The sequence below is a fragment of the Thunnus thynnus genome, chromosome 8 (assembly GCF_963924715.1).
Source record: "Thunnus thynnus chromosome 8, fThuThy2.1, whole genome shotgun sequence".
Classification (NCBI taxonomy): domain Eukaryota; kingdom Metazoa; phylum Chordata; class Actinopteri; order Scombriformes; family Scombridae; genus Thunnus; species Thunnus thynnus.
In genome coordinates this window covers 22,042,098-22,056,193 of record NC_089524.1, presented here as the reverse complement: position 1 = coordinate 22,056,193, position 14,096 = coordinate 22,042,098, and the positions used below count along the sequence as shown (strand labels likewise).

The window sequence follows — 14,096 nt, the reverse complement described above, 5'->3', positions numbered from 1 at the left end:
CCTAGGTAGAAACGTTATGGGATGCACGGCCTCACCTGCAGAGCCAGTGTTGCTAGTAGACATGTGGAAGCCATTGTGCTGATGGGAAGCGTAGGCATGAGAGTCTCCTGGGACGTGGACACCACCAACCGTCTGCTCCATCCTGTAGGAGTCTCCGAAATGGAAGCAGCTCTGAAAGCTGCCTTGGTATTCTAGGAAACGAGGGAGGATGTAGAGGAGCGGGGAGGAGAGAGAGGGGAGAAAAATAGAAGCCAGACTTGATCAACTGCCACCAATCTCTATGGGTGATTGTTTCCAAGGTCAGTAAGCGTCCGCTCCATCCAGATGAAACTTAATGTTGGATCTCAAATTATGACAATGCTATATTTGTGCTCGCGCTAACTCGTCTCAGTTTGTACTCAGAATCGACCGCAGGAGTCACGATAATGGGAAAGCAGCCTTTCCTGGAGCAGTTTTACGCAACTCCCTGACCACAGCATGGTTACAGAGACGTCCATGTGTAGTCTTTACAGGGAAAACAGTGTTTAAGGCATTAGGAAAAGGCTCGGGAGTGACAGCTGAGCCTGCCGTGTTTGGGCGCTGAGAGACAGCTGAATACATGAGCCAGCATTTTGTTGGCTAATTCAGCACAGGGGAAAGGCTTCCGGCATGTGGTTTTCCCCACTCTGTCTCTACGACTCTAATCTCTCTGTGTCCTAAAAATGCTCTGACAGAGCCACAGGGCAGTATTGCTGCTCTAAGAGACAACTTCCTCTCTTTGAGTCCTTTCATGTGGGTTTGGTGGTACAGTAAAGGTTTGAAGAACAATATAGGGGTGTTCCGAATTGTGCATGCAAGTATTTTCAAGTAAATTCTATCACAGGAAGTTATATTAGAGTAAATGTTACTGAATCACCTGCCACAGGAAAAAAAATCAGGATATTCAATTGACACGCCAATGAAAATTTTCAAATGAAAGCCAAAGTTACTGAAAAGTTAGTTGTGCTACATTCAGCCAGATGTCTTTGGGTCAGTCTTACCGTCGTTGGCAGGCTGATGGTGGTGGTAGTGAGAGTAGGGCTTGTGGTGTGGGTGGACATGCTGTTTCTCCAGTGGAGGAGGAGGCGTCCCTGTTCCCTGTTTCATCCCGGGAGACAGGAGGGGACCCGACACCCTGAAGGAGACACAGAGAGGAGGGATGAAATGTGCATTCAAAGCTCTTAATGCATCATTCATTCCTTTTAAAATAATCTCGATAATTTCTCAATAAAATGCTTCATGCATTATGACATCCCAATCAAAGCCGGGGCTACATGCCGGCTCGCTAACCACATGATCCGTCAAACCCAGCGGAACAGTTAGTGATCCTAAACACACAGAAGAAGAAACAGTCCAGGCGTGTGGAAACTTGGGCTCCCCACACGTAATCGTCCTCCTACCACATATTATGATCTTAAGTCAACAAACAGCAGAGTGTGCATTCAAGTGAAACATACACATACACACACACACACACACACATACACACACCACCCACCACTGCAGTCACCCCATGCTTTGTGGCCTGGAGAGAAAAAAAGCACAATAGTGTTTACATTCATGACTTTTGAGAGAAGAAATATTAAGATGACATATTTGTGACTTTGTGGACTCTAACAGCCTGGAAGACAACTGAGGTTTCCACGTCAGCATATTGTTGTGTATATTGATCATTTAAATAAAGGTTTTGTCATTTGATACAGCAGTTGCAAATCACATTTAGGAACATAATCTCCAACTTTCTCTCTCTGTGCCAGCCCAGTCCGATATTTAAATGGAGCATACTCCCTAGTTTTGTTCAGTCTCAGCGTCTAAGAGTCACACTGTGCACTGGGAAAACTGCAATCTGGAGATCAAACAAGTCAAAGCAAATGGTGAAATATTAAGGTCATAGCTGCTGATTGTAATTCCAACATTTAGCGTCACAGTTACGCTGGTCGACCCTGAAAAACCCGCAGAATGAAATGAATGCTCCGCTTCAGTGAGCTTGTGCAGAAGCTTTCAGCAGCATGTGAGACAAAGTCTGCATAACATCATATTGTTTAACATGAAAGGTATGCCGTTATTGTGATGATTTGTCACATTTTCTAGTTATTATAGTCATTGCTGTTAAGTATTTACAACAAGGGAATATGAAAATGACTTCATACATTTAAATGGGCATTCTACCTCAAAACCTGAGTCACGTTTCGTAAAAGTCACAACTGCATACTGCATGGCACAAGTCTGAACTGTATGTTGTCACTGTAAAGAAATAATTTGACATTTTATGAAATATGCTTATTCGCTTATCTGCTGGTGAAGATCGATACCACTTATATCTGTCCTTTCAATATGAAGCTAAAGCCAGCAGATGGTTAGCTTAACTTAGCTAAAGACTGGAAGCAGTGGAACCAGTTATCCTGCTCACTAATCAAGACATTATATCTTGTTTGTTTATTCCATACAAAAATACAAAAAACAAAATGTATAAAACGACAGGTTATACAAATTAAGTGTGTTTATTAGTACCATGGGCAGATTTTGTTATGTCAGACAGGGCCAAGCTAGCTGTTTTTCCCCTGCTTCCAGTCTTTATGCTAAGCTAAGCTAAGCTAACCGTCTCTTTGCTCTAGCGTCATGTTGAATGGACAGATACGAGAGTGGTGTAAATCTTTTTATCTAACTCTTGGGAAGAAAGCAAATAAGCACATTTCACAAAATGTCAAATTATTCCTGTAATGTTAAGTCTATAGCAGCACCAGGTTAATACGCAATGAGATACTGAATATTCTCTACCTTCTTAAAAACACTCAGTTACCCAGAATGCAGCGTGTCTGGTATTTATTCAAACACTTAAATGTGAAAGTTAACAAGAAACTCAAAATGATCAAAAATTGAATGTTGTACACTTGACATTAACTTAATGAAACAGCAATCTGGTCCAAATCTGGACTGATAGCCAACAGACCTGCCTTTAAAAAACGGAGCTGGCCTGTCACCTCCCCAAATATTCAACAGCTACTTAGTACCCTTTCATGACTGCATATCAGGAATGCCAACACATAAACTGCTGCTGTGTTACTATGTGCCGCTGTGCTGCCGAAGCATATGGTTTGCACTAAGCGCTATATGAATGTGATGACAGAGTGTTGCTGGAGGCAGCCGAGCCCTTAGATGACTGCTCATTGCTGGCCTGGCTGGAGCCTACTATATGACCTACTGCTACATGCATGAGGGACGTCCCACCCAGCACTCAGTAGCTGGCAGTGGCTTTGTACAGGGCATTTGGCAGAGTGGCTGATGAAGGGAGATGGTAAACGACTTTGAACGACAGTGCAAGGAGCTACAAAGTTTTCCTGCCAGTGCTGAATTTATTTTACATTTGAGTTAGTAGTACGATACAACTTCAGACTCCCAGTGTTTCTGCCTTCATCAATAGAGATCATCATAAAACTATGAAAATACGCTGTGGGGTGATCTCTTTATTGCCTCTATAAGAAAGGTCATGTTTTTGCTCCTGTATGTCCTTATTTCTGCTTGCCTGTCTCATAAACTTATGAATGAATCTTGGGGAATTTGGGGGACTATAGGCCTTCAGCCAATGAACTTATTGTTTTATCTAAACCTAGGATTACCAATAACCATACTAATCATACTAATAACCAGTGGTACCAAAGTACATTTACTCAAATACTGTACCTAAGCACACTATTTTTTACTATTGTTAAATAAGTAAATGATTTTACTATTATTAAAATAGTTGTGGTTTATTTTTCTGCCAATTGAATTGATTAATCAACCACTCGTTGCAACTCTAGTAAATATTCTACAGCTATAGTCACTGGTTACATTGCATATGAAACTATGTTAGAAATTAGTTCCACCTACACCAGCTACAGCACTAAAATGCTGTTTTGCTGTCATTATATTAATCCAATGATATAACACTGCAAGGGGCCATTCTGCTGCCTAAGAATACTTTCACTTTTAATACTTTCAATAAATTTTCCTGCTAAAGCATTTACTTTTACCCAAATTAAAATATGAATGCAGGATTTGTAATGGGGTATTTTTATAGTGTGTTCTTGCTAGCTAGCTCTGAAACAAACAGAGAGGGACTTTCCAATCCCAAATTTTGCAGGATTAGCAAATCAATACAATTTGACATTTAGATGATAAACCAAAACCATCAGTACAGCTTTTGAAATAGCAACAGGCTGAAGAATTGTTTAACATCGGCGGTTTTCGCTCTTGAGTGCCTTCTACTTGTCAAAATGTTAATCTGGGTATCCGATTCAAGTGCACACTGTAGGTGGACTGCACTTAACCTTCATGTCCATCTGTACAAAATTGAGGAAGCTTGTATGGCACCTTGTGTTAGTCCACTCTGGAGAAGCTAGCTGTTAGCGAGCGTGGCTAATCTATGGGTTGGCACAGGCCCAGTGCGTGGCCATGTGTTCCTGCAGAGAGCACCATTCCCCCAGGAGCTGCTGTCAGCACAAACTCAGGAAACAGTTATACTGTTCATATTTTTACAAGCTGCCTCTATGTGCAGCTAAAGTGAATCATAAGCTAATCATTGCCAGCTGCCCCCGGCCATGCTCTCACTAGTCTCTCGCTAGCAAGCTACTCAGGCTGGAGGTATGAGGGGAATCTTTCATATGCCACATTAATCTCTCCCCCGATATTCATCTTCACTGACCATCCAGCATTACTCTCCTTTTTCCAGCCGGGCCCACCCACTTCTGTCCCGCTGCAGTGAGAGAGCGAGTTGACTGTTGACCTGTGATTCCTGAAGGTAGAGTTGGAGGGGATTTTAAGGTGAGGCTATCAGATTGATGGATTCAATCTTATAAATATTGAGAAGGGTGAGGGGCTTTGGAGAGTGTAGAGAGATCAGTATACTCTTGTGTGCTCTCTACTATTGCACAGTGATGTGACCTATGTGACCTCTCCTGCAATGTCAGGGGGGAGATGTTGATGTGAGGATTTTTTAAAGGGAGGAGTTTATGAGAACTTTGTTGGGAATGGTGTAGTGGGCGCAGCTCGGTGACTTTGACTTGAGTGGCTCGGTGCGTTTCTCTATGAGTAATATGGGAGAGCTGATGTCATTGTGGGAATGAGGTTTGTTCAGCACTTAAGTTCCTGACTCCAGCCTCAGAAATGCTACGACATGAAGATAAAAGGCACATTCCAACTTAAAGCCACATGCAAGACCAGACAAAATAAGTTGTACTCAGGTGCACGGGCATCAACGTCATCATTACTGGAGTGCAACTGTTGCCCGGAAACATCAGTTTCTTATATTAAAGAGGGGCTGCCCTTGCCGACTTGGCTCTTTGCAAGGAGGCATGATGGGATGGAAAGAAACTTTAAGATTCATGAGCAGTTCTGCTCTTCTCCTCGTTCGTCTTCCCTTCACCTGCATCTAACTGTCCCACTAGGGAGCAGGGATCAGACCTTGTCCTCCACATACCCGAAGTTCTCCCACAAACACCCTGTGCCTTCCCTCTCATCTCCCTCCTTTGCAGCCGACGATTAAGCCTCTCTGATGGATGATGGGGGCTTCTTTGGCGCAGATCGGTGGGAACACTTCTGGTTCTGGTTAGCAGGCTAAAGCTGTGCTTGAGAGACAGACTGCAGCATCCTGGCTAAAGCTAAGCTAAAGCTAAGCCAGCCCTGCAGGCCCCAGAGTGAAGAGCACAGCCAGGGCTCTGGATATTTTTGGGGCCCTGAAAGCTCTCTGTTAGTCCCAGAAAGATAACTGCCCCAAACACAAAAGGATCCATCCTTAATCGCCATCCTTATGGGAGGAATTTGACAGTAAATCAACTGAATCTTTTCTTTGAGTTAACCGTTTATGTAGACAGGTTAATTGAAGACTACGCATTATTAACTGAGGACCACAAAATGAGTGATTGACCACATGCTGCCATGAGCGACTACCTCAAAAATGTTTTTGTTTGGCTTGTGAGATTGACACTCATTTTCTGGATCATCGGAGAATGATAATGGCTGGGAGACAGACAGTGTAGAGTTACAAGCCGTGAACGTCCCCCTTCAGAGTAGGAACTCTTAATGTAGCTCTGTGCTGTCTCTGCCTCCACTCTAATTCAATTAGCCTGTGTCAATCACTGCCGACGTATCAAACCACCTCAGACTAATATTTGCAGAGGGGCTCTAATACCAATATGCAGGTAAAGGCAGTAGACTCTCCCCTCTGCAATTATATAACCACATATGGCCGAAGCAGTGAATGACAACATTTACCACCCATCTCTCTGTGAGCGTAGGTCGCCATGGTCGAACAGCCATCTCTATGAGAGAGGCCCTACACACACACACACACACACAGGCACTCACTAACACACACATGCACTCGTGCCATGCCGATCGCCAAATGTATTTTAACTGGCATATTTTAATATTAGCTTCAGAAAAATGACACTTGTATTTACAAAGTAAAAAGAGTCTAAATGGTCCATTTGAGCCAGGGTAAACACATTTAGCTATGAGGTCAGAGGCTGCCACACTAGAGGCAGGTTAGTTTGATAATTTTGTCAAAATGTTTAATGTCCTGCTAAACCGTTTGGGAAAAACAAGTGCGGCGCTGATATTGACTTTGGCAGCAGCCTGTATACTCAAGGCTTTAAACATGTAAATCAAATGCTCCATCTTCAGGCAAATGTAAGTAGACGTTTCATGCCCGGCTAGTTGTAGCTCCTGCCACAAGTCGCTTTTTAACTCCTCACCCCGCCCTCCGTCTATACTCAGTGATGAACAGATAGAGCACTACAGTGTATGTGTATGTACGCATTCATGGGAGCTTTTGGGTCAAACATCTTGATTTGATGAAATCTGTAAATTTGGAAATTGCTGCGATTTTAATGCAGCGTTGTCATCGCATCACAAGTATGCAGAAGCTTTAGGTGGGAAAGCAAAGGTATACATTAAGAAGGGAGATTACTTATTTGGTGTAATAGGTACTTATGTTACATATGTACGCAAGGACCGCTAACCACACACACATATGCACATCAACACGCACTTGTAGGCATGCAGGGATCCACATTTACCCACACAACATGTTCAGATGTTCTTCATCAAGCACCTAAAGGAATGGACTCAAGTCTCACATCCAATATGTCACCCTGCCCGTGTAACCGCTGTTACAGCATCCCCTACTCAGGTCCTTTTCACTTTCCATTCCTCTCTTCACGCTGGTAATTGTGCATGCCGCCGAGAAAGAGGCACTGAAACCGCAAGGTAATTTTGACGGTGTTCTCCTTCTGCTTTCAAGCCTTGAAACAACACATCACCTTCCAGATGCTTCCAGGCCGACCTGACGTCTCTGAGCCGCGCTCGGACGTTTACATCCAGACGGTTTCAACCGCTGCACTGTTTGTGCTGGAAGTCGACCGGTCTGCTGTGCCTCACACTCCAATCACAAGCAATCATGTGTGTTTCCTGGATTACTATATGTAAACTCCTCTCACTCACACACACTCCCACACACAGAGACACACACAAGCACAAAAGCATGCACGGCTCGAGTAAGAAAGCCATCAAATCTCGTTCTGTCATATGCCGATGCTGTATATACTCCCATAAAAGTGTATATACACACACAGACACCCAAAGAGCGGACCACAGAGTTAAAAGAAAGTGTGTTTATGTAACACGATCACTTTTGTAACAGGGTTTATGATGCTTGATTCCATCCACTCTTTCTCAATGTTATTAAACTGTAAAAGACTGTTTTCCTTCTCTACCTCCCTGGTTTTCGGCACATTGTTTAGTACAGTACACACTGTGCCTCCTGACGACACTCGGGCTCTGTAACTCTGCTCGGCTGGATCTTTGGGGAAATCATCGGCACTAATAGGAAACATGCTGTGCCTCACACACACACACACACACACACACACACACACACACACACACACACACACACACATATACACATACACACATACGCAAAGATAGGAAAACACATTTACATGAAAAGAGTTGTCCATCCCTGTTAAAGTGTCCTAGAGCAAGAAAGCTGCAGGTTTTCTATGCACTCTGGTGAGATGTGTGCATGTTGGTACCTCTTGTAAGAGGCAGCGTTGTGCAAATGTGTTTCAGTACAGTTTATGACTAATTAGTGTATTCTTGTTATAGTCAATTAATTCCACTGAACATAAACACATTTTTGTCTGTGCTAAAGATGTAGAAATACTGGCACACTCATTAAATAATACTAAAATAGCCTTCAGTTTAATTGCCTTCTCTTTGAAAGTATCCCAAGACGTAAAGACTGCCTCAGTAATGTGGAAGATGCTCTGTCTTTTGAAGTTGTATAATTTAACACAGCTTATTGTTTGTATTTGATGTATGATCCATTAACAAATTAAGTGTATACAGTATATGGTACTATGTAAAGATTATACAATATGAATTGTTTGGTTATATTTTCTGTTTGCAGGGAGAGCCTAATGATTCTTGTCCTTTGAACTCACAACTTTAGTTTTTTTGTTTGTTAAATAAACACTAAAAGATGATCCCATTACACTGCTTTGACAGTTTATTCTCATTAAAGTGTGAATCATGTCCGGCCAAGCGGTTTGGTCATCGTGCCGGGGCTGTCGTATCCAGTAGAGATGGGAGACCTTATGAATACTGATTCGAGTGCCAGAAATAGAGCTGGTGATGTGTCACGCTGACCCTGTGGTGACCAGCACAGCCCCTCTTCCCATGAGGGAAGTCTTAGGGGTTGTGGAGTTCAGTTTGTTTCCAGTAAGATGGCCAAATGGGTTTGTCAGCAGGACCAAGAGGTTTAACCTAACATGACCTAAGTGGGTTCGCCCTGTGGTTCTGCCTGGGTCCAGGATGATAAATAGGTGAAAAACAATGGAAACACAGTGGGTCAAAATCAGTGTGAGGATTATACTATCATCGGCGTGATTAATAGAGTAAGAAAGTCCAACTGACCTCTGTGTGTTTGTATAGTTATGAGGATACTTACATGTTAGAACTAGTCACATGCAATAATTTCTGTTTTGTTTGTGACAAAGTGGGCGTATTTTTCAGTAAAGACGTTGCTCTTGTTCATCTTTATACCCCCAGGTTTTATAGCTCATATTTATGAATTTACTCCAGAGGGCAGTCAGAAGAAGTTTTGGTCATGTGACAGCACTGTGACAAAGCTTTACATGACTGTTTGTAGCATTTTCCATTCATTCATTAGAAAATGTTCACAGTTACCAAATTAAATGTTTATATTTACCGCCCATCTGGCACACTTATTATACTCACACCCTTACCAGTGACCCAGAGCGTCAGAGTGACACATCTCGACAGTTGAATACATCCTTAATATACTGTACATCTGTGGATGACTCACCCGTCTCTTGTGCCATCCATGGCAGCCAGCGGGGACAGGTGATGAGGGCTGCCGAGGTCTCGGTCCAATCGGTGTTGTCGGGAGGGTAGGTCAGCGGCGGAGGCGGGGGCAGAGTTGGGGGTAGGGGAGAGGAGCTCCACTGAGGCACTGTGATGGGGGGTGCTGGAGCCAGCGTACAGGCCTGAAAGACAAACAAAGCTAATTTAGTAAATGTGCCAAATAAACTCGAGGCCCTGCACTCCATCTTTCCTTTGAGCAAATTAAAAGCCATTTCATGGCAACGGGATTTTGTTTTGACAACCTTTATCCAATCAGAGAGCTTTGTAAAATAAAATGTTCTGTGTTTGTGCTGTTTGTAATTAAGGGTACATTGTTTGTGCTGCCACGGGGATTGGCCTCGGTTGTCCTTTGAGCTGTTTGTTCTTATTACACAATAATAAACTAAAACATTACATGTGTTCGAACAGTGACTTTGAACAGTAGGGCATTTTAAAGGAGGAATAAGGTTACTGGGTAGCCTCTGTAATGTGTTTGTGTGTGTGTGTGTGTGTGTGTGTGTGTGTGTGTTTGTGTGTGTGTGTGTGTGTGTGTGTGTGTGTGTGTGCATGTTGATGCTCACCAGTACATTTATGTGGTACTAGTTCTGCTCAAGCACTCTTGGCTTTCTCCTTCTTTTAGCTACTTTCTCGCTAATCCTACAGTTGGTTACACGCTATCTGTTAGCTGCTTTAGCTTAGCAGTTAAGCTAAGCAGGTAGCGTTGGTTTCTCTCTCTCCCTCTCACTCTCCTGCTCTCTCTTGCTCAGTGTGTCATATGTTTAGCTATTCCTCTGCCTCCTTTGATAATGGTACATGTAATAAATGTAGTTTATTTGCCATGTTGGAGGCAAGGCTCAGTGAATTGGAAGCGTGACTCCATACCATGGGAACTCAATCACTAGCTACTGTAGTTAGCCAGCCCCCAGTAGCCAGTGAGGACTGACCCAGCATAGCTCCCAGTGTAGCTCCTTCTCTCACCCAGCAGTTCCCGAGATGCCAGGAAGCCAGGGTGGCTGGGTCACTGTCTGAAGGAAGATTTACCCTAAGCAGGAGCCCACGGTTCACCACCAACCAGTTCATGTTTCTAACATGTTCTCCCCACTCAGTGACACATCCGCTGAGAAACCAACTCTGACTATTAGCAGCTCCATAGTGAGAAATGTGAAGTTAGCAAAACCGGCAGCCATAGTCAAATGTATTTCTGCAGCCACAGCGGGCAACACTGAATCAAATTTAAAACTGCTGGCTAAGGATAAGTGCAAATATAGTAAAATTATTATTCACGTTGGCGGTAACGACTCCCGATTACGCCAAGTGGAGGCCCCCTGCCCCTAATCTAATAAAAATTATCACCACCACTGCAATAGTACAACAAAATCACAACAAAATAGTACAACAAAGTCATCAAAAGCTGTATTAGTAAACAATAATATCAGACTATCATACTCATTTATTTTGTCTTACTGAAACCTGGCAGTGTCATGAAGAATATGTTAGCTTAAATAAATCCACTCCCCCCAGGCGTATTAATACTCACACTCCTCGGACACCGACTGAGGAGGTGGAGTTGCAACCATTTTCAACTCAAGCCTAATAATCAACCCTAATAACCTCAACCTAAATTTAATTATTAACTAATTATTATTAACTAAGTCATTTGTAAGCCTTGTTCTTAGTCTTTCACGCCCAACCTTTACAGCCATTTCTGATAATGATATTCTTAGCACTGCGTTTATCTCATTATCAGACTCAATTGGCTTCTTTCAGAATGTAAATAAACCCACTTTTAATCACACCCTCAACCTTGTTCTGGCATATGGCATCGGAATTGAACACAAAATCCTATTTTATCTGACCATTACTTAATAACTTTTGAATTCCTATTACTGGACTACATGCCATTACACAAAAATGTCCTCTCTAGATGTCTATCTGATAGTGCTGTAGCTAAATTGAAGGAAGCAATTCCAGAGAAGTGCAGTCGACAATCAGTTGTGTGACTTGCTACATAACAATAGTTTATTTGAGGATTATCAGTCAGGATTTAGAGTGCACCATAGCACAGAGACACTGATGAAAACTACAAATGAATGACTTGCATTGGACAAAGGATTTCTCTGTACTTGTCTTGTTAGATCTTAGTGCTGCATTTGACACCATGTTAATGATGAATCCTCAATGCACACAAAAGTTAGACAAGGAGTTCCACAAGGTTCCGTGCTTGGACCGATACTATTCACCTTATACATGCTTCCTCTAGGTAATATTATTAGGAAATACTCAGATGCAGATGATACCCAATTATATTTATGAATGAAGCTAAATGAAACCAATCAATTAACTAAACTCCAAGCATGCCTTAAGGACATAAAGACCTGGATGACCTGCAATTTTCTGCTACTAAACTCAGACAAAACTGAAGTTATTGTGCTTGGCCATAAAAACCTCAGAAACACATTATCTTATGATATAGCTACTCTGGATGGCAATACTCTGGCCTCCAGCACCACCGTAAGGAATATGGGAGTTATCGTTGATCAGGATATGTCCTTTAACTCCCACATAAAACAAATTTCAAGGACTGCCTTTTTTCACCCATGTAACATTGCAAAAATCAGGCACATCCTCTCTCAAAAAGACGTAGAAAAACAAGTCCATGCATTTGTTACTTCTAGGTTGGATTATAGCAATTCCTTATTATCAGGCTGCCCTATCAAATCTCTAAAGACTCTCCAGCTGGTCCAGAATGCAGCTGCACGTGTACTGACAAAAACTGGAAAAAAACATATTTCTCCCATTTTAGCATCTCTACACTGGCTCCCTGTAAAATCCAGAATAGAATTTAAAATCCTTCACCTCACCTACAAAGCCCTTAAGCACCATCATATCTTAAAGAGGTCATAGTACCCTATTACCCCACTAAATGGTAAATGCTAAATGTACCTCATTTATATAGCGCCTTTCTAGTCTTCTGACCACTCATAGGGTTTTTACACTACAAGTCACATTCACCCATTAGCACACACATTCATGTGCTGATGGCAGAGGCTGCCATGCAAGGTGCCTGCTTATCAGGAGGAGTTTTCTAATCTTTCACGCATACATTCACACACCGATGGAACAGACTTCGGGAGCAACGGGATTCAGTATCTTGCCCAAGGACACTTCCAAGGACATGTGGACTGGAGGAGCTGGGAATCAGCCACCAATCCTCCGATTAGTGGACATCCCACTCTGCCTCCTGAGCCACAGTTGCTCCTAGAACCCAGCGCTCCCACAATGTAGGCTTACTTGTTCCTAGAGTCTCCAAACATAGAATGGGGGGCAGAGCCTTCAACTATCAGGCTCCTCATTATGGGTCCGGGAGGCAGACACCCTTCTCTCCGTTTAAGAGTAGGCTTAAAACTTTCCTTTTTGATAAAGCTTATAGTTAGGGCTGGCCAGGCTCGCCTTGGACCAGCCCCTACTTATGCTGCTATAGGCCTAAACTGTCAGGGGACTTCCCATGATACACTGAGCTCCTCTCTTCTCCTCTCCCTCTCCATCTGTATGCATTCACTCCCCATTAATGCATTATGGATCGCCTGCTGCTTGTGGCTGTGGACCACCTGCTGTCCCCTTGGTCCAGCTTGACGCCCAACGCTACTGCTATTATTATTAGTCATATTTGTCAACTGCTACCACTATCATTATTAGTCATATTTATATTATCATTGTTGTTGTTACTGTGCTTCTCTGTGTCTCTCTCTCCCCCCTCCCCCTCCTTCTTTCTCTCTCAACCCGACTGGTCAAGGCAGATGGCCAACCACATAGAGCCTGGTTCTGCTTGAGGTTTCTCCCCATTAAAGGGGAGTGTCACCAAGTGCTTGCTCATCAGGGAATGTTGGTGCTCTGTAAATAAAAGAGTATGGTCTAGACCTGCTCTATGTGAAAAGTGCCCTGAGATGACATTTGTTGTGATTTGGCACTATATAAATAAAATTGACTTGACTTGACATGTCAGTACATGCAGGCAGGTATATTTAAGTGTGATGGTATAGTAAACCTGATGTACTTCTGCATGTGCACAGCTCCATATCATACTTCAAATGATATGTGTGCATAACAGCCATTAGTGTTTTTGTTGGGCAACTAAACTTATTTACTTGGGATAATACAATTACATTTCATATTTCATTCAGGGACATGTAAATTCAAATCATTTTGATTTGTTTTAGGTTCCCACACACTGCTGAAAATGTGTAGCGCAAGTGAATGGTATAGGTTCAGTATTGAAAGTTCAGTCCCAGTATGTCCACTGTGTCTTTCACTTTTTGATCATTGTGTTTTTCTAAATTATGTTTGATTTACATTTTGTTGATTCAGTGGTCTGTGGGGGGGCAACATTTTCTTCTAAGGCTGGCTGTATGTTGCCAACTTTTTCTACTGTTTCAACACTGATTCATTTTTCCTTTTCAGAATGTGCTGCAAACTAGGGCTGCAACTAATGATTATTGTCATTATTGATTAATGTTATTTATTCATTCCTTTAATTTTGTAGTAAAAAATACCCATCGCAAGTTCCCAAAGCCCCAAGGTGACGTCTTACAGTAAATTTCTTGTTTTGCTCGACCAACACTCCAAAACCCAAAGGTATTTATTTTGCAATCAAAAACAGAGAAAATCAGAAA

General features: G+C 42.6%; 1 protein-coding gene across 2 annotated transcripts in view; it reads right to left on the bottom strand.

Moving 5' to 3' along the window:
- LOC137187914 (zinc finger protein GLIS1) overlaps window positions 1-14,096 on the bottom strand; it is a 76,780-nt gene that overhangs the window by 1,149 nt on the left and 61,535 nt on the right. For both annotated transcript variants that reach the window (XM_067597194.1, XM_067597193.1), the window contains exons 8-10: window positions 9,389-9,569; window positions 1,020-1,153; window positions 36-191 (exon numbers count right to left, since the gene is read on the bottom strand). In XM_067597194.1, the coding sequence (XP_067453295.1) occupies window positions 36-191; window positions 1,020-1,153; window positions 9,389-9,569 (471 nt within the window). The remainder of the gene's footprint in view (window positions 1-35; window positions 192-1,019; window positions 1,154-9,388; window positions 9,570-14,096) is intronic.